General features: G+C 49.3%; 1 protein-coding gene across 2 annotated transcripts; it reads right to left on the bottom strand.

Annotated features, from left to right (window-relative positions):
• Positions 1 to 1,251: 1,251 nt before the first annotated feature.
• On the bottom strand, positions 1,252 to 21,588 carry CDR2L (cerebellar degeneration related protein 2 like). Of its 2 annotated transcripts, XR_005259378.1 has the most exons (6): positions 21,140 to 21,588; positions 8,638 to 8,750; positions 7,121 to 7,269; positions 6,060 to 6,224; positions 2,389 to 4,910; positions 1,252 to 2,289 (listed from the first exon to the last, which is right to left on the bottom strand). XR_005259378.1 is itself a non-coding variant. In XM_038157432.1 (5 exons), exons 1-5 carry the CDS (start codon positions 21,216 to 21,218, stop codon positions 4,025 to 4,027), a joined length of 1,392 nt encoding a protein of 463 aa, XP_038013360.1. In that variant the 5' UTR covers positions 21,219 to 21,588; the 3' UTR covers positions 1,254 to 4,024. The 2 variants fall into 2 exon arrangements, 1 of the variants encoding a protein (XP_038013360.1); XM_038157432.1 differs by having other exon boundaries at positions 1,254 to 4,910.
• Between the last annotated feature and the right edge of the window lie 1,002 nt (positions 21,589 to 22,590).

The following is a 22,590-nucleotide window of genomic DNA, read 5'->3' as shown; positions in this document are numbered from 1 at the left end:
ATAATGCATTTAAAGTCAGGGAACTCAGTCCTCAGGAGGGAGCAAGTCCGGAACATGGATGGTTCTCTGCCCTGGCTGCAGCTGAGCTGCTCAGGGCCACAGAGGGCTCCTCACTTTGTTTTAATTGAACTTCAGAGTCCTGGAGTTTTGCTCCACTGCTGTTGTCCAAACTCAACTGAAAACAAAAGGCTTGAAGGAAAAAACCCAGAGCTGTCAGAAGAAAACCGTGCCATCTGGTGACCTTAATTTCTAACAGGGAACAGGTAAATATTTGTGATTTGTAGCCAGAGGGATGGGTACAATACTCAAGGCAGGATGACTCATTTACCAGCTGTTGTCAAACGTGTCTGGTGGTTGTTGTGCAGGAACACCCTCCAAGGACAGTGCCTCAGAGGGGCTGGGAAAGGAGCTGGAAGGTCACACTGGTGAAGCCAGACCAATCTAAAAGGACATTTATCAGGTTTTGTTTCATTCCCACACTGTGTTGGTCCACAGAGCCTTGGTAAAAAGCTGGGCGATCTCTGCTTGGATGGTTGGAAACTGCTCTCCCTGTCAGGCAGGGCTTGGAATGGCCTGACTTTGGTGTGAACCAAGAGAGCCAAACCTTTGGCATTCCTGCTGGAGAAATGAACTGCTTTGTCACTGGTCCTGGCTGAGGAAGCTATCTCAGCCCCTTGGTGGTCACTGGGGAGCAAAAGCTGTCAAGAGCCATCCCAGAAACCTGAGGAAAAGGCTGAGGATTCCGAGGATGCGGTCACTCCTTGTGTGAGTGAGACACAGGCTGTTAATGTATCAGAAAAGTCCCTCAGGGTTTTGAGGGGCCTTCCAGAAGGTCTCAATTGCTGTAAGAAAGGGAAGATGCTGAATCCTTCCTGGGGGGAGTTCAAGCTCTGTAAATCCCTTGATTTTGTGCTTCAAGTGGCCCCTCCCTGTTTATAAAAGCAGGTGTCCTTCTGGAGCATTATTCCAGCTGGTGGTACAGGAAGAAGCCAGGCTAGATCTGATGGAACTGCACGTGTCTAAATGCCAGCTTTCAAATTCAGCATGAAGCCAGACAGTTGACAAGCTGTGCCCTTATTGATCTTAATGCTGTGAGCTGAATAATGTCACTGATTTTGCCAAATTCTGAAATTAAGAATTATTTCCTGTGACATCATACTTTTCCTCATCCGTTTTAATTATATGCAGCAATTTTCCTTTCTGTCGTGAACCACGGGGGTGTGCTGTTAAGCAGCTGCTGCTCTCTGTTACACCACTTCTCTGGCAGAGTGGTTGCTCAGCACTCTCTTGTTCCCTCTCAGTGCAGTTGTGTAGCTTTCCTTGGCAATTGGAAAAGTTTAGATCAAAGGTGGCACAAAAGGCCAGAAGATGCTTATTTTCTCCTCCTCTGATCGCAGAAACCCTCACTTAAGGCAGGAATCAAGTGACTCTGACTCACACAGTCAATCAGGACATGTATATGTGGCCACTAATATTTTTGGAGGCAGAAGAAAATTGCCCTCAGCACTTTGCCTGAACATGCTGCTGATACATGGCAGCTGTGCCTTTGTGAAGCCAAGTACTAATATCATGTTACTTACATCAGTCAGTTTTGGATTTGTGGTTTGCAAAAAAGGTCAAAAGAAAAATAGGATTTGAATTGGGAGCTTAGAAATTGTGTGGTTTTACAGACTTCCGAGCTGACAAAAGAGAGGTTTGATCGCGTGGCAGTGTTGGCAGTCCAAGTGCACAAAAATGCGTGTTATATAAATAATGCAGCAGAATAGTTCAGCATATTCTCTTTCCTCTCTGCAAGGGTGCCTGAAGCACTTTCTTGACCCAAATTGTACTTGAAAATCAAAGAATTAACTCTTGTGCTGTTCTTAAAAGTAAAAAGAACTGTAAGAGCTGTGAGAAAATCAGTTTCTCTGTATTTGAGAGAATAGAGCATTTAAAAACATATTTAATGTGTTGCGCACTTAACTGTGATGCTGATCCACATGAGATTGTTTAAAACAGAAAGTGAGGGTGATTCCCTTCCCACACCTTTGCAGCATCAACTGACTGCAGGGCAAACACTGTCTGGCTTAAACTAACACTGCTACAAGTGCCAAGTCAATGGGTGGTGAACGCTCCCAGGAAATTAACAACGCTTCTCTTGCTGTTGTTGTTCATTTTTATTTATTTTATTTTATTAGACAACTGCTTTCCATTATAAATAAATAAGGCATGAAGGTTCTTCATACTGTTACAGAGCTGGTAGCCACAGCTGTGTGTGCAGCTCCTGATGCATCTGGGGCTGTGGGGCACCTGGAAATGCAGAGTGTGGAAGAGAAGAGCAGTTGGTGGTTTTGAGGAGGAGACCTCTGGAGCAGGGGTGGTTTGCACATCACACTCCTGCCAACTTACCTTTGTGGTACTCAGCTTAACAAAACAGGGTGGTTTTGGGGGGGGGTTCTGTATTAATTCCATGGGGAGTGAAAGAAAGGTTGCTCCTTGTAGCATCAAAGCCCTGGATCTAGGGAATTATTCCATTTGAACAGTCTTCCCCTTCCAAAGCCACATTTGCATTTCTTTCTCTCAATGTTGCAAAGATTCCAGCTGTTGACCCAAGATTCTGGGATGTAAGCTGGTGAAAAGAGAATCCAGATGTAGCTGATGATTGTTCCAGGTGGGTACAAAGTGGGTTGCTTACACTGAACTGCTGGGTTTTGTGGCTCAATGCTCAGGGTGTTGCCTAAGCTGTAATGAGATGCTGCTTCTCTGACTAAAATGCATCTGACTGTACAAGGTCATCATCTGGTTCATGGAAGCTGGAAACTGGTGATTCCTGAGACTGCAGTGGCCTTTTGGCTGCGTGTTTGCATGTCTGTGGAAGCCAAAGTGAGGAGATTTCAGTGCTGGAAAAGGGACTGGAACATGAGAGGCAACAGCGTTTCAGCCAAGAAAGATTCTTTTCAGCAAGAAGCTGAAATCTGTCCTTGTGGCTGGGGAGATGTTTGGAGCAGGAGTGAGGGGTGATGTGTGATCCATGCTACTGCCAGGGCCAGACTCCTGACCCGGGAGATGCTGCATCCCCTGGCTTGTGTGTGGAGTCCCTGGGAGTCAGTTTTGAGCCCATGCAAGCTGTTTTTAAGGAATTCGCTATGATGGGACAATGACCTCTTGAAGAGCACAGCACAGAGAGCTGGTATCCAGACCGTGAGATGATAGTGTGTCTCTTGATATTGTAATAGCACTTCTTGTCTCGGTATGGGAAGGCCCTAGGCACTGAGTTCCTACCAGGCATGGTGCTTCATCTGGGTTGAAATACCAGGGCAGACTTAAAGCGAGCAAATCCCATATGCCTGCAAGGTCTGGAGAGTGTGGACTGAAACACTGAGCAATGCTGATGGAGATGGAACAATCAGTCATATGTTTCTCTTCAAGTTTTTCCAGTTGCAATGAGCTTGCATTGTAAAAAGCTGAAAAACCTGACTGATTAGAGAATGGCTTAAATAGCAAGACCATGCCGCCCTTTGGAGAAGGCAGAGATAGAAGTCTCTTGGGTTCAAGCATAGGTTCTCAGCCATAAAACCTAACTGGAGGATTGGGCTGCCCAAATGCTGGGGCAGCCCCTAAAGTTCTGATGGCTTTTTGTTTTACTTTGAAGCGCTGTACTCCAGCTGTGGCAGGATGCTGGAGGACATCCAGGCTTTTGCTTGCAGATAATTGGGCTGTAGAACAAGCTGAAAAAGGGTGGAGGGGGAAACTGGTTTCTTTCCTTTCGTGGTGGGGTTTACATTGCTGTTGTGATGACCGGCAGTGGCAGTAACTCATGCAGATATCCGTCATGTGGTTTCTGAAATCCTCTAACTACAATGTACAATTGTCCCAATGGGTTGTCCAGAGCCTAAGCTTAAAAAAGTGAGTTGGGTCCCTGTGACATTCTCTCGCTTGCAGACCTCTCAAACCTCCAAAGCAGAGGGGCCACGTGGCGTTTCCTGGGGCTCAAGAGAAGACATGGCCATTGCAATTGCACGTGGGAGCTGCGGAGAGCCAGGACTCATTTGCTGCTCTTGTTTTTCACCTTTGTGGCATTGATGTCTGCTTTTGTTTTCTGGATGCGGGAAAAGATCTCCTTAAAAAGAGCCTTGTACTCGGGCTGGCTCTGTTCCAGCCTCTTGTCCACGGCCTCCACATGTTTGCTGATGGTCTTTTCCATGGTTTTCCGCTCTTCCAGCTCATGCCCCTCTCCTCGGAAGTCCCTGAAGGAGCTGTCGCGGGAGATGGGCCGGGAGGTCTGGACAGCCGTGTGGCGCACGCTGTCCTTGTGCTGCCGGCACTTGCTGAGGAGCTCCTCATACTTCTCCAGCAGGGCGTGGTACTGCTCGTCCACCTCGCGCAGGATGGACATGCCCCGCTTGCGCACGTTGTTGGCGTGCAGGGTGTAATTGCCCTCGTGCCGGCTCACGGCGTCCTTGGTCACGATGGCATTCAGGGCCGTGTCGCTGCAGCTTTTCCGCACTGGGTGGTTTGGGGAGGGGGTCATGGATGTCTCGTGGCTTTTCCCTCCCTCCTCCTCGGACAGGTCGATGTAATCTGCTTCTGGGGCATTGTTCAGCGGCTCAAGGAGGGCTTCGGACAGGTTGTCCTCTCTGCTGAGCAGATACTTCTTGACTTGTTTCATCTGCTGCAGCTCCAGGAGTTCTGCCTCCAGCTCCTTGATGCGCAGTTTGCAGTTCTCCATCTCGCATACCCGCTGCTCCAGGTCCGAGTACTCCTGGATAACCGAGGTGTACTCGCGCTCCATCCTCTCCTTTCGCTGCTTCTCCTGGTTCACCTGGGATCTCAGCGAGTTCACCATGGCTTGGAGACGCTCGTTCTCCCTCTCCAGCGGCTTCTGGTTGAATTCTGTGGAAGAGCTGTGGACCTGGAATGCATCCTCATACCTGAAGAAGAGAGAGATGCTTGAGAGAGTCTGACCAAGCAGTACTCCCATGAAGGATTTGTGTTTTATTGTTATGTAAGTAGTTCCACTGATGTCCAAAAAGGACATGAGCTCATGGAGTGAGATGTGCTATCTCCATGTGCCAGGAGACCACAAGGTGTGGCTCTTCTGGACACAGAGACAAATCTCTGTCCCATAGAATTTGCAGTTTGATTGGACAGCAGCAATAAAAGACAGGAGGGAAATGAGATCCTAAAAGGTAAAAGACACATCTGGTTAACAGACGATCCACCAGCATTGCAGTGAAGCAAGAATGAATGTTCAAATCTACCATGCTACCAGTCTGAGCTGAAAGTAGGTGGCTTTGGGTTTTCCCTGCTAGAGTCCATCAGCTCCTCTCTGCACCATTGAGTTCACCAACTACCCACCACAGATGGCAACAACCCCAGACCCACCCAGCCAAACTCTGAAGCATATGTGCTGCTGTCAGTGCAGCCCTGTGTCTGGGAGGTGCTCTGGAGGGAGTGAGGGAAGATTTACATGGCAAGGCAAACAGAGATTCTTGATAGAGGTGCCCCTTCTTCATTGCCTGGGAAATGACAACAAGCACTTCCCCCTTCCCTTCAGGAATCTGGGTTTACCTCCTCAGTGAAGCACCCACGGCATCCTGTTTGTTTAGAACAGATTGGAAAAGTGTAAGTTCCATGGCTTCCCCTGGGAGGCATGGCTGTGGTGGGGGCTATTGAACAGATTTCAAGGCACTGAAGGACAGCCTGACCTTCAGAGCCAACTGTGGAGCTGCAAGGGGGCCCAAGGTCCTGTGGTAGGGGGGAGAGTGGGATTGGGGGACTGGGGGGAAAAGAACCACAGAGACATTAAGTGGATTTTGCTGGGGGTCACGTTATGGCCTGATTAACATCCCCATTGCTGCTGCAGTAAAAATGTCTTTGGTTCATATCCTCTGGCAGAGGATGCTTTCAGTAACAAAGATTATTGATTGCTTATCTATTTAAAGAACCCTCTTTTGTGGACAAAGCTGAGCAAGAAATGTCCTCATGAGGTGAGTGAATTAACACAGTCCCGGGTTTCGAGGAGGATTAAGGCTGCAGTAGTGCAGTTTGGAGGGGTTGCTACAGCCAAGGCTCTGTACCTGGGGCTGGAGCACAGCTCCTTAAGGCAGGGGAAGGTGTGGATGGTTCGGCGCCGCTCCCTCTTCTCCCTCCGGATGCGGAGCTGCTCCAAGCTCCGCATTTCCTCCACCTGCTTCTGCAGCTCCTCCACCTGGTTCTGCAGTCCCTCTATTGTTTCTGTTAAGCTGGAGAGAGAAGAGGGAGGTGAGAAATCAGATGCTACAGGTTCCTAAAAGGTGTTTTTTTCCTATAGAGAAATCCAGTCTAGGGAAGGTGCTTCCAGTTTCTAGCGTGTGCCCTGGGATCATGACAGCACTTATTTTCTGTTGGTCTTTCTCTGTGTGGTCACTCTTGAATGGCGTTAGTTATAAAAAAGGGATGAGGGATTGATTTGAGTCCTTCTGTCCTCAAATCAGTTGGCTGAAAGACACACCTCTGGGACATAAGCACTCTCCTGAAACATCTCTGCACTTAAAACAAGCATCTATTCATTTTGTTTATCTTGTAGAGAAACACAGAGACTGGGCAGAGATTTTGTTTTGTTCTGTCTGCAGATAGTTTGCAAAATACTCTGCTCAGAAATTTCTTCTCCACACAGTTGTTTGCAAATGATGCTGCATTACAAGGACATGGCTTAGGCTGCTGTTTCTAGGGATGACCTTGATCGTGGGCTTGTTTTAGGAGAGAAATATTATTGATAAACTGGTGTTTCAGCATTGACTAGGCAGGGTTTCATGAGTTGCTCATCTGTGCCTAGTGTTTCTTCAGGCCTGTGTGCTGGGGATCTCCCTGATAGGATTATGTGCCTTTTCACCAAGGAAAAGCATCTGAGGAGAGGCTGCTGTGCCTCTTTCCAGGTAGCTTCAGACACTCTTTTATCCACCCGTCATCCCAGGGATGTCTGTGCTGTGGCTGACCCCTGCTAACCAGCATTACTGCAACACACTTGTGTTCTAAACATCTGCAAAAGTGGGCTGATAGAAAAGAGAATGGCTCAGATAGCAATGACAGGCTGCACTTTGGGGCAGGGGAAAGGTGAGCTGAAGGCTCTTGGATCTTGAAGATTCCGGGGAGGTCATACCACTGGATCTTCTGCTGGGATGTCTTGCTTTCCAGCACTAGCTTCTGGTTCGCCAGCTCCAGGTCCCGTGCTGTCAGGTCCAGCTGCTCGTAGACTTTAGCATGCTGTTCATTCATCTGCCGCAGCATCTCCAGTTGCTTGGTCAGGTACTGCAGGGAAAAGTGAAGCATGAGCACTCCACATCCAAAACCCAGGGTTTTTCACAAGCAGAAATTCCTACAGCCTTTGTTTCCTTTGACAATGTGTTCTGTGGCTCTGCCTGGTAGAAGCCTCTTCCACAGATGAAATATTCATCCCCCCGACCACTGTAAATATTTTTGTGTCTAAAATACCTTTGAACTTCCCCTGCCCTCTGTGAAGGGCACTAACCTCTATCTCTCTCTATTCAGCTGTTTTTTTATTCCAAGTACCAAAGAAAGTTGATATCCCTGGGACTGAAAGTTGACTGAAATTGGCCAGTTGGTTACTGGATTGTCTGTCAGATTGATTGCAGAAGCTGTGTTTCCTTGGGAATTCAGGCTAAAACTCTGAGTCTGTGAAATATGAGGAGACCTGTGGTTTCTGTGGATTTGCACACCCTTTTCTGTAAGTCTGCCATTGCAAAATCTTATCCTTGGAAGATCAGGAGAGGGGCATCTACTCAGGTGCTCACTCTCAGCTGGGGCCAGATTCCAGATCCTATGATGGATGTGCTTCTGATGGGCTGCTGGAGGGGGAATGACTAAATCCATCCACTAGTTCCCTCAAACATCAGCTGTCGGATTCCTGCATCATGTGCTGCTCTTGAGAACTGGCAGACCTCCTCTGCCCTGTGTCCTTTTAAATCAGGGGGTGTCCAGTCTTTTTTAACTCACAGATTCCTAGAAGGTTTCCAGTGCATGAAAACCCTCCCAGGCACAGCAGGTTTAAGCCTCTAAGATCAGTTCTGTGAGCTCTTACAAATACTGCCCTGACCCCACAGGATGCTTGGAATGGGAGTTTAGATTGCAGCTCTTGGAGAAAGAGCTATTTTATGCCTGTAACAAAGGGGGCTGTGTTATGGGGGTGCTGAGGGGCCAGTTGGGAACAAACACGATTCTGAATCTCTGGGATCAAGGGAAAGCTGCAGCAGAGCAGAGAGGAGTGTGAAGGCTGACGGATATGCAGAGGAAGGCCAAATGTGACCCAGATGCAGCCTGGTGCCAAAATCTGGTGCCAAAATCTGGTGTGCACAGCTGGGCAGGGAGTGAAGATGTGAGAAAAGGAAAAATGCCAGTTAATAGGGGAACAAGACCCTCTCCAGGGCTGGGATGAGTTTTAATATATCGACTTCAAAACTCAAACAGAATTTAACCCATCCTGCTTCTGGCACTTACAGAAGATACTTCAACTTCCATGCCCCACAGCACATCCCTGCCTTTCTGCTGACATCTGAGCTGCTGGCACTGGTGGAAGTGCCCCTTTCCCACCTTTGCCCTTAGGTGACAGTGGTGGCCAAGCAGCCCCTGTTCCCACCCCCGTCCCGACTGTGTCCCTACCTCAATCTCCTGCACTTGCTCCTCGTTGGTGGCATACATTTGCTGCAGGGAGTCCTCCAGCTCTTTGTTTCGCTCCAGCAGTGTCTTCCCCAGCTCTGCAGCCAAGTGTAAGTCTGAAAAGCAGAGGGACAAAGCTGCAGTTCCGACAGCTCCATGGCTGGGTGTGGTGGGATCTCCCCCTGCCCCAAAAAATGACCCCACACCAAGCAAAGCAGCACATTTTTCATGGCACTGATTTTACTGGCACGTTTTTACCTAGATGTATGTTCACAGAACATACAGGATCTGGCCTCTTGTTTTGCTAGGCTGCAGGAGCAAGGGGAGGCCAAGCCCAGGACTCTGCAGCTCCTCCATGCAATGGCAATTTTGTGTTTTGCTGGCTGCAAAACCCTCCTGCACTCCCTGCACAGTGTAACCAGGATCTGTGCTGTGGCAGGTGCTCAGCACCTCCATCCCCTATCACTGGGAAGGGCCCAGCACCCGTCAGAATGGAGCAAAGGGTTGGTAAAGCCCTGCAGGGCCTTGGGGATTCTCTATAAATCACATTATTATCTCTAACGAAGGGAGTGCCTCGTCTTCCCTGTCAGCCTCCATCCATCACCCTCTAATAGACTGACAGGAGTAATAAAACCCTGTGTGGCCCGAGGGGGCTGGAGGCACCTCCCAGATGTGCTGCCCTGGCAGCACTGCAGTGGCTGAATCCAAGGCTCTTTCCTTGGGGCAGCTCCAGGGAAAGGACAAACTACTTTGTGTTCACTCTCTGCCACCTCTAAACACCCTTAGGAAGCTACTGAAATAGTTGGACTTCAGGAGAAATTCAGGGAAAAGTAGGTGCTGACAGTGTGGTCAGTGAAAATGCTGGTTTTACTGCTGGGAAAAGAAAAAGCCTCCAGGCCCTGTGAATCCTGTGTTGGCCAAAGCTTGGCTCTGAGAACAGCCTTCCTGAGAACAGGTGTTGGTTGTCTTCTTAAATCCTGACTGGGGGGTTGGGGGGGGGGAATGATGTGCTTCATTCTTATTGGTGCTTCTAGAGGTAACAGCTCTTAGGATGGCAGAGTGAAAATCTGACCTTAATCCTTCCAAAAGGTAAGGAAACAGGTCCTGGTGTGCCTTATTGCTCTTTCTTTCTCTGGTGTGGTTATCACAAAACTGCAGGGTGTGAGGGGACCTGGGTCTCCTGCCCTGGCATTTTCTTAGTCTCTTGTAATGCTCCCCTCTAGTGTGTATCTAATGATGTGTTCTGAAAAGGCTTTGCCAGGACTGAGAGTAGCTATAATTTTCTTCAGTGGTTCATTTGGCCATGCAGTTGATTGAGAAAGAAGGATATTTGGTCACTAAGACAAGAAGAAGGGGAACCAGGCCTCCTGGGATGTATTCTGAGCCTGGGAAAGCCCTAACCTCTCACGCATCACAAAACGAGGCTCATGCTGACCTTGGACACAAGTGCTTGCCAGGGGGTGAGCTACAGTGCTGTCAGTGCCTGGGATGGGGTTTTCCTGATGGATGATGCTGTGCTGTGAGATGTGCTGATATGTTACCAGTTTGTGTGTTGCCTGTGTTTCTTTCTGCTGGCTCCCCAGATGTGGTGCTGCCAACAGCTGCCCAGTATGTCCTCAAATCTCCCCTTTTCATGGGAATATGCTATCCAGCTGTGCCCTGCATTGCAGGGTGTTATTATTAAAAGGGCTGTGACCTTTTTAATTATAATCCTCTTCATTGCACAGTGACCCAGTCTGAGGGCTGCAGTTGCAGCTCTCCCTGCAATCAAGTTATTGGCACGTTTCCCCATGGACAGACCTCCTCCACCTATTTGGTTTTTTCCAAGCACCAAATTTCCCTAGTTTATAAAGTGCCCTTGGGAGACCCGAGTGTTTGCTACACCAGCTGGGGCTGGGGGAACAGCCAGATGCCAGCAGAGATGAAGGATAATTTGTGCTTTTAAGCTGCTTGGGGCTGTGTTTAATGTCAGCACCACCTTGCCAGAGCCAGTGTTGTTCCTGGAGAGTGGCACCTTGGAAAGCACATCCCTGGCAGCAAGCAGGGCCCCGATGTGGAGGTATGGAGTGAGAGGGCTCTGTGCTGTGCTGCAGGTAATGAGTCAAGAGTGTCCCCATCCCTGTGGATTACACCAGTGGTCTCCCACCATATGGCATCCAATTTAATCAGCTGGGTTTGAGTTAAGTGGATTAGGCAGTGCAAGATCCTGCATTGTAATTTAAAGGGCTCTGTCAGCAATAATTTAATGGGGGAAATGGGCAGTGTTTGGGGATGAGTGGGAAAGAGGAAAGAATGGGGATCAGCTCTGAGGAGGAAATTGAGTCTTCATTTCTATTTTGAGCATAAGGGCCTGGGAGACTTCAGGCTTGAAGGACATGGGGGAATTGGTTCTTTTAGTATCTTTTAACTGCCTCAGCCATTGTCACACACACTCCCTCACTCTCTGCCTGCCAGCCAAAGCATTCTTGGTAATCCTGTCTCATCCACCCCCTTGTGCCTGAGTCCTCTTCCCCACCTGTTGGTCCCTCCAGCTTATGGGGCTGAGGAGAGGGGGGGGATGCTATGGAAGTGCTTTAATGTTGTCCTTAGACCAGATCCCTCTTGATCTTTGTACTAATTGTGGCTCTGCATGGGCTGAGGGAGCACACAGCTCCTCTCCACAGAGACCTTGGAAACCCGAGGCTGAATGTGAAATTTCACCAAGTTGTTTGAGGGAGAAAAAGAACTGTTTAGGAATTCAGGAATCCTTTCTACATAGTACTATGGTTTTCCCACAATTTTTTGTATTTTTCTTCGCTTCTCCACTGTCAGATCAGCCAGCCAGTGCTGAAGGACTTGCCCTAATTTAGTAGATATGCTGATGCCTCCCTTCCCTCTCACCTCTGGATGCAGGAGGAGAAATAAAGTGCTATGTGTCTGTTCGATGTGCCCGGTCCCTCCACATCCTGCCTGTGCTGAAGGCACCACTATGAAATGGCCAATCTACTTCAAAAATGGGGTCTTGATGTTGCCAAATCCTTTTAGGAGAGAACTATGGATGCAAACTGTCCCCCCAAAAACAAAACAGCAAAACAGCCAGGAGCCCTCTGGCCCCCTGTACTGCAAGAACTGATGTGACCCTTCTAATTAACACCAGCCAACGAGACATGCCGTGTCCCCAAACAAAGGGCTGTGCCTGTGGAGCAGGGGAGGGAGGGGATGGAGGCTGCATTTCTCTGAAAGCTTCCACGGGAAAGGCCTCTGAGCACGGAGGGTGGGGATGGGAAGAGAGACCACATGGTGGGAAGAGAGACCACATGGTGGGAAGGGAGCAGGAGCTGAATCCAAGCAGTGCTTGGTACAGAGGAGCAAGGCTGGGCAGAACATCAAGGAGGCACTGTCCTGGAGCTGCAGAGATCAGCAGAAGCAGCCCAGCAATAATTCTGCTACCTCTGTGCCACTGAGGGAACTTGGAAAAAACCCCATCCTGATCCAAAGGCTGTAGCAGGTCACCTTTCATGGAAGGAGTCTGAGGGACAAACTGCAGGCTATTTCCTCATGGCAGCATCCTGTGGCAGTGCTGGCACAGGCATGTTCCCTGCATGGGGCTGTGGCAGAGCTGGATGCTTCCCCAGCCTTGCAATGAGGCTCAAAGAGGATTTGGAGCTGTTTCTGCCTTCCCAGTGCTGGCCTGCATCTGTTTGAGCAGAGCACTCTGTCACAGCCCTCAGGAGGGGTTTCTTCCCTCCAGCACCTCCTGGTTGTGACTTTGGGAGAGCATAAGCCTGGTTCTCGGCAGGTTTTGGCTGCTCTTGGCTCAACGATGATCCGGTAGCTGTTCAGACACTCCTCATAAATGCAGCTTTCTGGAGGAAGCCACCATCTGGTGCAGCTGCTTTGGACTTTCCCCTGTCATCTCTCTTGCAGTGAGGGATTCTCATGTTTAGGCTGTGAAAGAACACACTGGGGATGCTGCACTTGGCTCCTCACCTTTAATAAACCAGCCCTGTCCCTGTCCTGCAAAGCCAGCAGCTTGCAGGGGGCACAGAAGACCTTTGCTGTGTGGTGCAGATGAGCAAGGGTTTATGGATGCGCAGGTCCTTTTCAGCTGAGCATGTGTAAAGGAATTACTTGTGGCCCCTTCCTAAATGTGGGGCTGTGAAAAGGGCTGCTCCTGTCCTGTGCTGCACATGGTGAATGCATCTGCTGAGGAGCAGGGAGGAGGGTGGAGAGGTCTCTGGAGGAAGCTCAGGGTGCTTGTGAGTTGATGGATGGGGTACATTGAGAGTTAAGAACTGATGTTTAATGCTGTTGACGTTTAATTTAATGGTGTTTGCTGTCTGCTCCATTACACATGGGTACTTAAAGTCAAGGGTGGGTGCAATTATTCCTTTCAAAGTCAAAATGAATGATGCTATGCTGGTTTACCCTGGGATAGGGTATACTTGCTACTCATTTATTTCCTTCGTAGTTGCAAGGCATTGTGCTGTCTGAGTATATTACAATGAAGATCAGCTTTTGTATATCACTTACTGCTGCTCCAAGGCAGGTGATGGAAGCAATCTCTGTACTTGGCCTGTAGAAGGCATTGCAATGGAACTTGCTGGGGTGCAGGGAAGCAAATGCCATCTGGCAGCATCTCAAACATAACCTGAAAAAGCCTTTCCAACATGCCCATTCTACAAAGATAGTGTTTCCTAAGGCCAGCCAGAGCTTCCAAAGAGTCACCAGTGTTGCTGCTGAGATGGGGATTTCCCATCGCTTTTACACTGGTGTAACTCAGACACTGCTGCTCAGTTCAGCTCTGCGCTTGGTGTTTTGTGTGTTTTTGGGGAGGATCTGCTAGTTTGGTGTAGTGGGGTGTTCCACAAAGGCAGGGCTTGCTTTGTAAAACAGTCCCAAAGAAGCAGGTGGGGAAAAGCCTCTGTTAGGGATGGGTGAGGGCAAACAGGGTGCCTAAGCCCCTGGCAGCACAGCTGCCTCCTTCTCTTTCTCCTCCTTTCAAACTGTGGCTCTTGCTGGGCTGAGCTGATGTTGGTCACACTGGCATTTTTGTTACCCTAATGAGATTTGCTGGATTTCCTGCTTGTTTGTTGGGGTTTTTTTGTTGTTGTTGTGGGTTTTTTTAATTTTTATTTTTATTTTTATTTTTTGTTCCCTTTCTTTCTCTTGTGTAATCTGTATCGTGCTCCTGTGCTGCCTTTGGCTGTGCAAGTGTCCCTGGTGGGGGGGAGGGGCTCAGGTGGTGGCAGAGGGTCAAGGCAGGCCCAGTGCACTGAGAACAGCTCCTTCCATGGTATCTTGAGCCCCCCTGGGCAAAAGTGGCATCACCAAGGAATGGAAATCCCTGACAAGGGGCTCAGGGACATACTGTCTGTACTGTGCTGTGCTGCAGAGAAGTCCTCAAGCTCTCTCAGCCCCTGTTGCTCCCTTCCTTGCCTTCTATATTTTTCAGTTCTATTTGATATTTCCTCTATCAGCTGTCCTTTATTTTTCTCAGATGCTCACCAGACTTTTTAGGTTTAATTTATGCTTTTTCTTTCTTCCCTCTTATCATCCTGCACTCCAAATTCTCCCCTGTATATTACTACTTGAGACCCAGGATGGTCACCTCTGTTTATGTGTCTCCACAAACACACACAGAGCAGTCCCATCCCTGTGCCCACAGCAACTGCTGTGCCTTTTGCCAAATTGTTAGAGCATGAGAACGCAGAGGATGTTATTAGACCATGGCTGAGGCCCCATCTGCACCTTTTCCTGCTGTTCTCTTATCTAAACAGCCTCAGTGCCTGTGTTTGCCTTATAGGCTAAAACGGCTTGAAAGAGCTTGGTGACTGGTGGCTCTGAGGTTCTGATAGTGCACCTGGATCAGAATGTCCTAAATAAATATATACAAGTGGGGCTATTGAAGAGAAGGAGTGAAGAAATAGGAGGGAGAAAGGAAGCCAGAGCTTTCCTGTGTGCGCTCCTCTCCCGGGCAGCAAATCTCCAACTAATTAATTATGTTGGGCTGCAGAAAACCGTGAATAAAGGCTTCCACTCTTTTAAAGCTAAAGACACAGGCATATGGATGGCTGCCATGTGGCAGAACTCCTCTGCCTGTTTTGGGGGAAGGAGATTGTAAGTGACTCAGGATGGACAAGGAGGATGAGCACAGTGCTGTGCACGTGCAGAGCCCCGAGCAAAGGCGCCCTGCGAAGGACAGGTCACTTTGCTCACGTGGCAGGGGATGGTGCCCACAGCACTGGGCTGCCACAACTGTGTCAGTTCTCCTGCCCTGCCCCTGAACATATTCTCCTACTCTGAGCCATTCCCAGCCAACTCAGATGCCCTTGCTCCCCTCTTGCTAGGGGGAGGCATGTGGAACCACTGATTCTGAGTGATTTGGACACTCGGGGCACTCAGGGAGCAACCATTCCAGCACAACTGTCACTTTGCAGCTGTAGCAGCCCCCACGACCCCTGCCAGCACTGCCACTGTTGGTTATTTCTGTCTGCTACCTCTTATGTCCAGAGGCAAAGAGGTACAGAGACCTTTCTTCCATGTGTTACAGCTAAATGCAGAAACAGCCTGACCCTCTGCAGCAATGCAAAAAACCTGCCCACCTCTTCTCCATCAGCCCTTTTTCTTGACTTAGAAGAAAAATGTATCATCTTGCAGGATGCTGCCCCACTTCTGCTCCCTTCCCATCTGCTGCTGGGGAGTTTAGGAAGCCCTGTTCCTCCAGGTGCTCAGCTCACAGCCCAGCTGTCTTGTGCCTGGCTATTGGCACAGGCTGGAGATGCTGCCCATGTGGGAAGAGATCCTGACCTCAGATGAGTGATCAGTGTTGTTTGTGCAGCTGCACAGCAAGAACACAGGGCTGTAACCTTCCAGTCTGAGTTTGCAGGGAAAGGGAGTGATGAAATACTTGATGTACTCTCAAAATGATGTTATGTCCACCACTAGTCCTGAGCAGGATGCAGAGCAATTCTTCTTTTGGGGGCCCAACACCAAAACCAGTGCCCCTGACACAGTTCTGCTTCGAAGACTGATGCTTGTGGGGTGTGCTGTGCTGCTCCTTGCTCTGCCTCCTCCCGCAAACACCAGTGCTTGGCCACCACCTCCCAGTCCAGGTGCCTTCCCAGGACTCAACACTTTCTTGAGGACCAAGAAAACTTGGAGGATGGTATGATCACATCCTTGCTCCAACTGCTGGTGCTGCAGCTGCATATTTGGAAGAGGCCAAGAAGCATGGACCTGGATATTACACACTTGAAGGTCTGAATCCTTCAGAGAGGAGGCAGATTAACTGGGCAGCTGCACAGATTACAGTGACTTCCCAGAAAGCTGCAGAGGAATGGTCTGTTTTAACCATTAGAACTGTCACTTTTTGGAGAGATGGTTTATAACTGTTAAATACACATGGAAAAAACCAAAAAACAAACTGTAACAAATAGTAACAAACTGTAACAAAATCCCTTTGAAATTCCCAGCTGTGCAAAAAACAACAGTTGTGTAACATCTGGTCTCCTTCCTTTGGGGTATTTTGCATTGGAGATATTTTCTTAAATTCTTGGCCCACATATCACATAGTGCTTTTGGGCAGATTAAGTAGAAGCTTTGGAAACCCTGAAGGTGTGTTTAATGTGAGCACACAGATCTGTTGGAGTGAGATGAGGTGGGAATTTAGCACTGTGCTGCTCTGGGAAAGCCTTTTGGGAGAGGAGAGAGTGTGAGTGCTGGAGTGAGCGGGCAGTATGTTATCCTGAGTGCTGGCATTGCTTTTAGCAGGAGCAGGATGGGACTCTGGTGCTGTCACTGCTCTAAGTAGTTCCTGCCTGTCACACTGAGTCAGCGCATCCGCCCTGTCACCAGCCAGCACTGGCTGGTACAGGAGCAAAGAGAGAGGATTGGAAAATGCTGGGGTGGGGGGACAGGCTCCATGTGCAGGGTGTTTGTGGCTGGTGCCTTGGCTCCCAGTCCCTCAGGCTCAGAGCCGCTGGGGAAAAATGTCCTTCAGGATTCAGAGCCCAAATCCTTTGTGCATGGCCTTGCCAAGGAGAATTGCCACTGTTAGCTGATTGTTTCAGGATGGGAAATATGGAAAACTCAGATTTTTTGGTTTTTTGTTTGGGGTTTTTTTGGTTGTTGGTTTGGTTTTGTGGCTTTCTTCAGGTTTTGTTTGTTTGTTTGTTTCCCTTTTCCCTTCCCAGCAGTTCCTCTAATTCTGCTCCCTCCTACAGCTGGAACTATGTGCCTGTGCTCAGCAGATGTGGAGAGGAGCTTCTGGTCTCTCACTGGAAGTTACTGTGTGGGGCTTTCTTGTGCCCTTTTTTCTTGCTGCCTTCAAGTAACAGGGGAATTTTCACTCTAGGAAAATACATCTATATATATTCTTCCCCCCCCCCACCCCATATTTGGAGTCTCTCATCACTTCTTTAGACTAACGTGTCATCTTATTTCCTTGTCTCCTGTGACTTTTCTAGTCCCTCTTGTCATTCCTAAGCAGCTCAGCAATTAGTCACTGAAAACTTTCCACTTCCATAAGCTACCTGCTGTACTGTACTGCTAAATAAATAAGTGGCTCAGCTACTGCAGGCAAAGCTCTGTCCTTCTGGCTTGCCTCTGGGGAGGGGGGGGGGGGGCTAGATAACTGCTGTGCTCCTGGAGGACAGGCAAGGTGTGTGCCTTGTCCCTGGACTGCTGGGATAACTGCCTCCTGAGGTGTAGAATATGAGTTCACCAGCTCCCCTGTGCAGTGAATGCTTTGGGCAAGCTGATAATGGGTTGCAGTGCTCTGGACCACCTGGGTGGTGCAGGTATCAGCGCTAGTAGGTGCCAGCATGGATCCCCTGGGCTTACCCCAATGCCAGGATCTGGTCACTGGAGCACTGGTGACCCTGTGTCTTTACATGGATGAGTTGGGAGTGGTGCAAGCTCAGCACCTTGGGTCATTTTCCTTCTTAGTACTCAATCAATCAGATGCTTGGCAAGAGGAGGAGGAATTAAAAAAGATCCTTAAATCTGGACACCTTTAGAGGTTACAGCTCTCATGTCCTAAGCCTGCATTGCAGATGGTTTGGCCCAAAGGTTTCTGCGGCTGCCCTGGAGGACAACTGGTCTCGCAGTGGCAATGAGGTGATGTGCTGGTTCTTGCACTCCCTCTGGTCCTGCTGCCTATTTCAGAGCAGTGAGAGGCTGTTTATTGACATAGAAGGAATCATTCCACGCTTATAATATCCTAGCATATGCTGAGTTGGAAGGGACCCATCTGGATTATCAGGTCCAACTCCTGGCCCCATGCAGGACACCCAAGATACCCCCATGAGCCTTAGGCTATGGTTAGGTCCAGGGATCAGAAGGGTGGCTTTGAGAGGCCTCCTCTTGGGTTGCACCCTGCTCTGAGACCTGACTGCTGGCAGGGGGATAGGGAGGCTGGGAAGATCAGGGAATGCAGTGGCATGATTGCAAGGAGGATTCATCTTGTGAGATTGCTGCGGTGAGATGAAGGCTGGAAGTGGCTGGCAGAGCTGCTGGGTCTGTTTGGATCCAGATGCAATTGAGCTGGCACACAGCCCTCCCAAACACAAATGCTCCTGATGAACAGGAAAGCTGCCCCCACTTATCTGCAGCTCAGACTCTCTAATTTTAGCTCATTCATTCTCTTGGGGTCTGGCTGCACGTGGGCCCTGTGCACAGGATGTGATGCAACTCTAGCCACATCATCAGTTCACAATGGCTGGAAAAAGGTTCACCAGAATTTTATCCTGGTTTTAACACTTAGAGGCACAGACTCCTCGGTCTGCAGAAGGTGGCTGGACCAAAGCAACACTGATATCTCTTCAAGCTTACAAAGCAATAAGCTAAGTCATGGTATGAGGGAATTGCAGCTCCATTTTTACCACTTTTCTCAAATCAGAAAGCTTTTCCAGAGGGAACATCATTGCAAAGGAAATCTCACAGGACACCACTGCTGTTACCAGGTCATTGCTGAGGGTTCTGGCTGGGACTTGAGTCTCTGCTTCTGTGTGCTAAGGCATCTTGGTACAATGCCTTGAGCCACAGAGTGTTACAGTGTGCAGGAAACAGGTAAAGGCATCTGAAAGGCACTGGCTTAATCTGAACAAGGCTGGAAGGGGCTCGAGGCTGGGGACCAGATTTTGCTGCTTCCAAGGCATGTGGTAGATGCACCCTGTTGCTGTGGATACTTTAGGGAAAGAAGGAGTGATTGGGATTTATTATTTTGAAAAAAAAAATAGTTACTTTGGCAAGGTGAAGCTCATGGAGGATGATGAAGAAAGTAACAGGTGCTTGGTGTGGAGCTGGAGGCATGATTTCCACTCTGGTGCTAAAATGGTTAATTAACATAATCATCACAGAGCTCCCAGTTAAGCCATCTGTTGCTTAGCAAACAGTTTTGGATGTAAATGTAATAAATATTTGATGATGCTGTGAAATTATGATAAAGGCCCAGCAACCAACTAGTTCACGGAGAACCTTCTCTGCTCTGCTAGCTTGGATTGTTTCTTGTTTCTCCCACCCCTTGCTCCTAACGAATGGTCTTTAAGCCTCTGCTTTTGTCCTCTGCCCTCTTGGTGCTGCTACCGGGCGTGGGTTTCTGTGCGACCCTGCAACCCTGGGCTCTTGGCATGCCAATCCTCTTAGCAATGCCTCTAATCGTGCCACGCTGGATGTCTTGTGCTGCGCATCCACCCCCTATTCCCAAACCAACGGCTGTGCCGCCAGCTAAGACCTCTGGGTGTCATGCAAAGGCACAGTGTACGTGGACAAAGTCTAGCACTGTCCTTTGTGATGCTTTGTGCATCATGCAAATTAATTACGGTTGTAATTACCCCGTAGGACCTTTCCATTTGGCTGATTCCAGTTAAAGCCTTCCCTCATCTCTCCTTGAGTTTGTGCAAGCCTGTGCAGCCCCTATTCATATACAGGAGGCTGCAAACCCACAGCTGGGCTTTGTTTTGGGTGTGTGTTTTCTACCAGTTCCATATGTGCTCAAAAGTGGAGCCTGTACTCAGCCTCAGTCCATCATTGGGAGATAGTCATTCTGTTTTTAGGCTGCTGGGACAGAGCTGGGAACCTGGCCTGCAGTGGGAAGGTGCTCTTATTATTGTGAGCCAGTTGTACAGTGCCAGTGCTGACTCATGAACCTGACACCAGGGACAACGTTAGGCTAAAAATCAATTGGTCCTACGTTGTTCAACACTCCTTGTATTCATCACTAGTTCTGCTGTTCCTCAGCCTACATCCCACCCCTGGACCAGTGCCCAGGCCCCTTGTGAGCCATGGGAAGACGTCACCCAGAAATGTGAATTTCTGAGCATTCAAAGGCTGCACTGTTTATGCAGCTGATAGCTTCATCTCTGTGCTCCTGGCTTTGTTGGAGTGTTGTATTTCAAAGAACAGGGGCCAGTATCCCACTGCTTCCTGTTAATTGAGAAATTGGGGTTAAAGCCCAGCTGTGACAACCCTTGGGGGGCTAGTTATCATTCCTTGCTGGGCCCCTGTCCTGCAGCTGAAGTTGTATAAACTTCAAATAATGACATAATCTACTGGAGCAATGGTGGGCTGAGGCACTGCAGCTGGACTGCACATCCCTGCTGACAGTCAGCTGGGAAAAGCAAATATAAAACTGTACCAATAGCACAATGTGCCAGAGGGGAACTGGGTTCAGGTAGGAATGATTTTTTGCTATGCATTGCCAAATCAGTCCCGTTCATTCCTGGGCCACTGGCCTGTAATGGGACTCCTTCCAGTTATTTAGTCACTGCGTGTTGACTCAAAATATTAAGATAAGAAAAATAAAATTAAAAAAAGCCCCAAATACTCACAGGCACCAACTGTCCAGTCTTAGGATAAACATTCCATTGAACTAGGTACAGTTACTTCAAAGCAAACTACAGAAGTGAACGTTTATCTTCTAACAAGGCTTCTTCTGCTGTTCAAAACTTGGCCTTGATTTTTTTTCTTCTCCTCCCATATTTGTCCTGATATTATGGCTGATTGGAAAAATCTCCAGAAGTAATTAGGTGACTAAGAAGCTGAAGATCCCTTTGGATTTGGGCTTGGATAGCAAAGCTTTTGACACAGACTTTCAGCATCCTTAGCAATACATTATTTCCTATATATTAATTTCTAACTAATGTGCCTGGTAACTCTACCTTGGACTACTCTGAAATAAAAGTGTCATAACTACCCCTGTTTGATTCTGCCGGCAGCAAGTTTTTTGGGGAACCAGCTACCTTGAAGATGTAACACAACAAATTATTTACTGCCCTAGTGCTTAGGACAGCTCTCGGCTCCATGCTTCTATCCATCGGCTTTAAACTTTCCTCGGCCAGGACAGCGGTTTGGAGCAGCGGAGCCTAGATCTGCTGCTGCAGGATGAGGCGCTGGCTGTGCCAGCCAAATAGCAGTCCAGAGAGAAGGTATCCCACCCTCTCGTTCCCGGGTCTTGCCCATTTTCTTGCCCGCGCATCCCCTGGCCCACCATCCCTGGCAGCTTGTGGCGTGCCCCCATCCTTACCCTGCTCCAGGTCCTGCTGGTCGTACCAGGGCTCCTCTTCCTCGCTCTGAAACTCCTCCATCCTGTCGGCGCTCAGCATTTAACACCAGCGGCCCGGGAAGAATCACAGCATCCGCCGAAGGGGAGCCCGGCGCCTCTGGACCGCGGAGCGGGATGGATGCGGGGATACGGGCGGGGATGCGGCCTCGGTGCCCCGGCCGGGCCGGGAAGGAGGAGGTGACACGACGTGGCAGCCGGTGCCTGGCCGCTGCCCCGGCTTTGCGTGCCCGGGGGGGCGGCTTCCTCCTGCCTCCAAGGCCGGGGGGAGCTCCGGAGGAGGGGATGCAGCGGGGACGTGGCGGCCGGGGCGGGGGGGACACGGCTTGCACAGGGCTGGGGGATGCACAAAGGAAGGAAGAGGGCCCGGCGCAGCCAGGCAGATCCTCGCTCCGTAGCTCGGTGGGGACCTCTAGCATGGAAATGCTGCAAAGAAAACCGGCGAGAGGGAAGGGGGAGGCGAGGCGAGACCGGCCTCCTTCGCCTCCTTCTTCTCCGCCTCCGCCCCCTCCTCTCCGCCCAGCCCTGCCGCGGACAGCGGGGCGGGTGCGGCGCTGCGGGGAGCGGAGCGTGGGGTGCCAGGGTGGGGCTCTCCCGGGCTGCGAGGAAAGGAAGCTGTCCCGCAGTCCCCCTGCTCTGTCCATCCCGGCTTGCCGTTGGAATGTCGTGTCCCGGCCTTGCCATGGGCTTCACGGTGACTTGAGGCAATTACGGGGATCTCTCAGTGGGGCTTTCAGTGCCTTCTCTGCCTTGATGGGTTTGTGTGGGTTGTTCTTCAAGAAGATCATCCATCCCCCCTTAGCTGGGGCTGCAAAAGGGGACACCCCATACAAACAGCCCCACAGCATTTCCTCAGTGTGGTGTCTTCCTCCAACCCTGTGTTATTTTGCACTCTGATGAGAAATCAGTGCCTCTGATGCAGGTTCCTATTTCATATTTCTTATCTTTATGAGAGTGGAATGGACTTAAAATTCAGGGACATAGGGATTTATAGAGCTCTGAGGAGGAAATGTGTCTGTTACATATAAGTAAATTCAGAAAATATCTTGGATTTTGGTGCTTGCTTTCCACCTTAATGGAATAAGGGTTAGAGATGGTGGTCATTCTCCTAGCTGGAGATTGGCATAAGGGAATTTATTTGTGCTTGTCAGCCCTGGAATCTATCAGAGATTCTAAGATCCAAATCAACTTCTGTGACAGTAACAGTGTGTTTAGATAATGGGGTTTTTGTTGTTGTTGTTGGGAGTTTTTTGTGGTTTTTTTTCCTTCTGCATAATTGAACTCCACAGATTTAAATTTGATCGCATTACCTTGCAATGGTGCCTACAGGAAAAGCAATAAAAAATGTCTATGCAAGAGCAGCAGACTGTGCATCCAGAAAAGATGGGATTTGTGTCAGAAAACTCTATCCAATC

Source organism: Motacilla alba, chromosome 18 (genome assembly GCF_015832195.1).
Source record: "Motacilla alba alba isolate MOTALB_02 chromosome 18, Motacilla_alba_V1.0_pri, whole genome shotgun sequence".
In the NCBI taxonomy this organism is placed as follows: domain Eukaryota; kingdom Metazoa; phylum Chordata; class Aves; order Passeriformes; family Motacillidae; genus Motacilla; species Motacilla alba.
The sequence above is the reverse complement of the archived record's forward strand: the minus strand, read 5'-3'. Positions and strand labels throughout refer to the sequence as shown.

Coding starts and splice junctions, on each gene's coding strand:
- CDR2L (XM_038157432.1), bottom strand. CDS start 21,218: ATGCTGAGCGCCGACAGGATGGAGGAGTTTCAGAGCGAGGAAGAGGAG. Junction 7,270..8,637: donor AGCAAGTGCAGGAGATTGAG/GTAGGGACACAG, acceptor TTTTCCCTGCAG/TACCTGACCAAGCAACTGGA. Junction 4,911..6,059: donor GAGCTGTGCTCCAGCCCCAG/GTACAGAGCCTT, acceptor TCTCTTCTTCAG/GTATGAGGATGCATTCCAGG.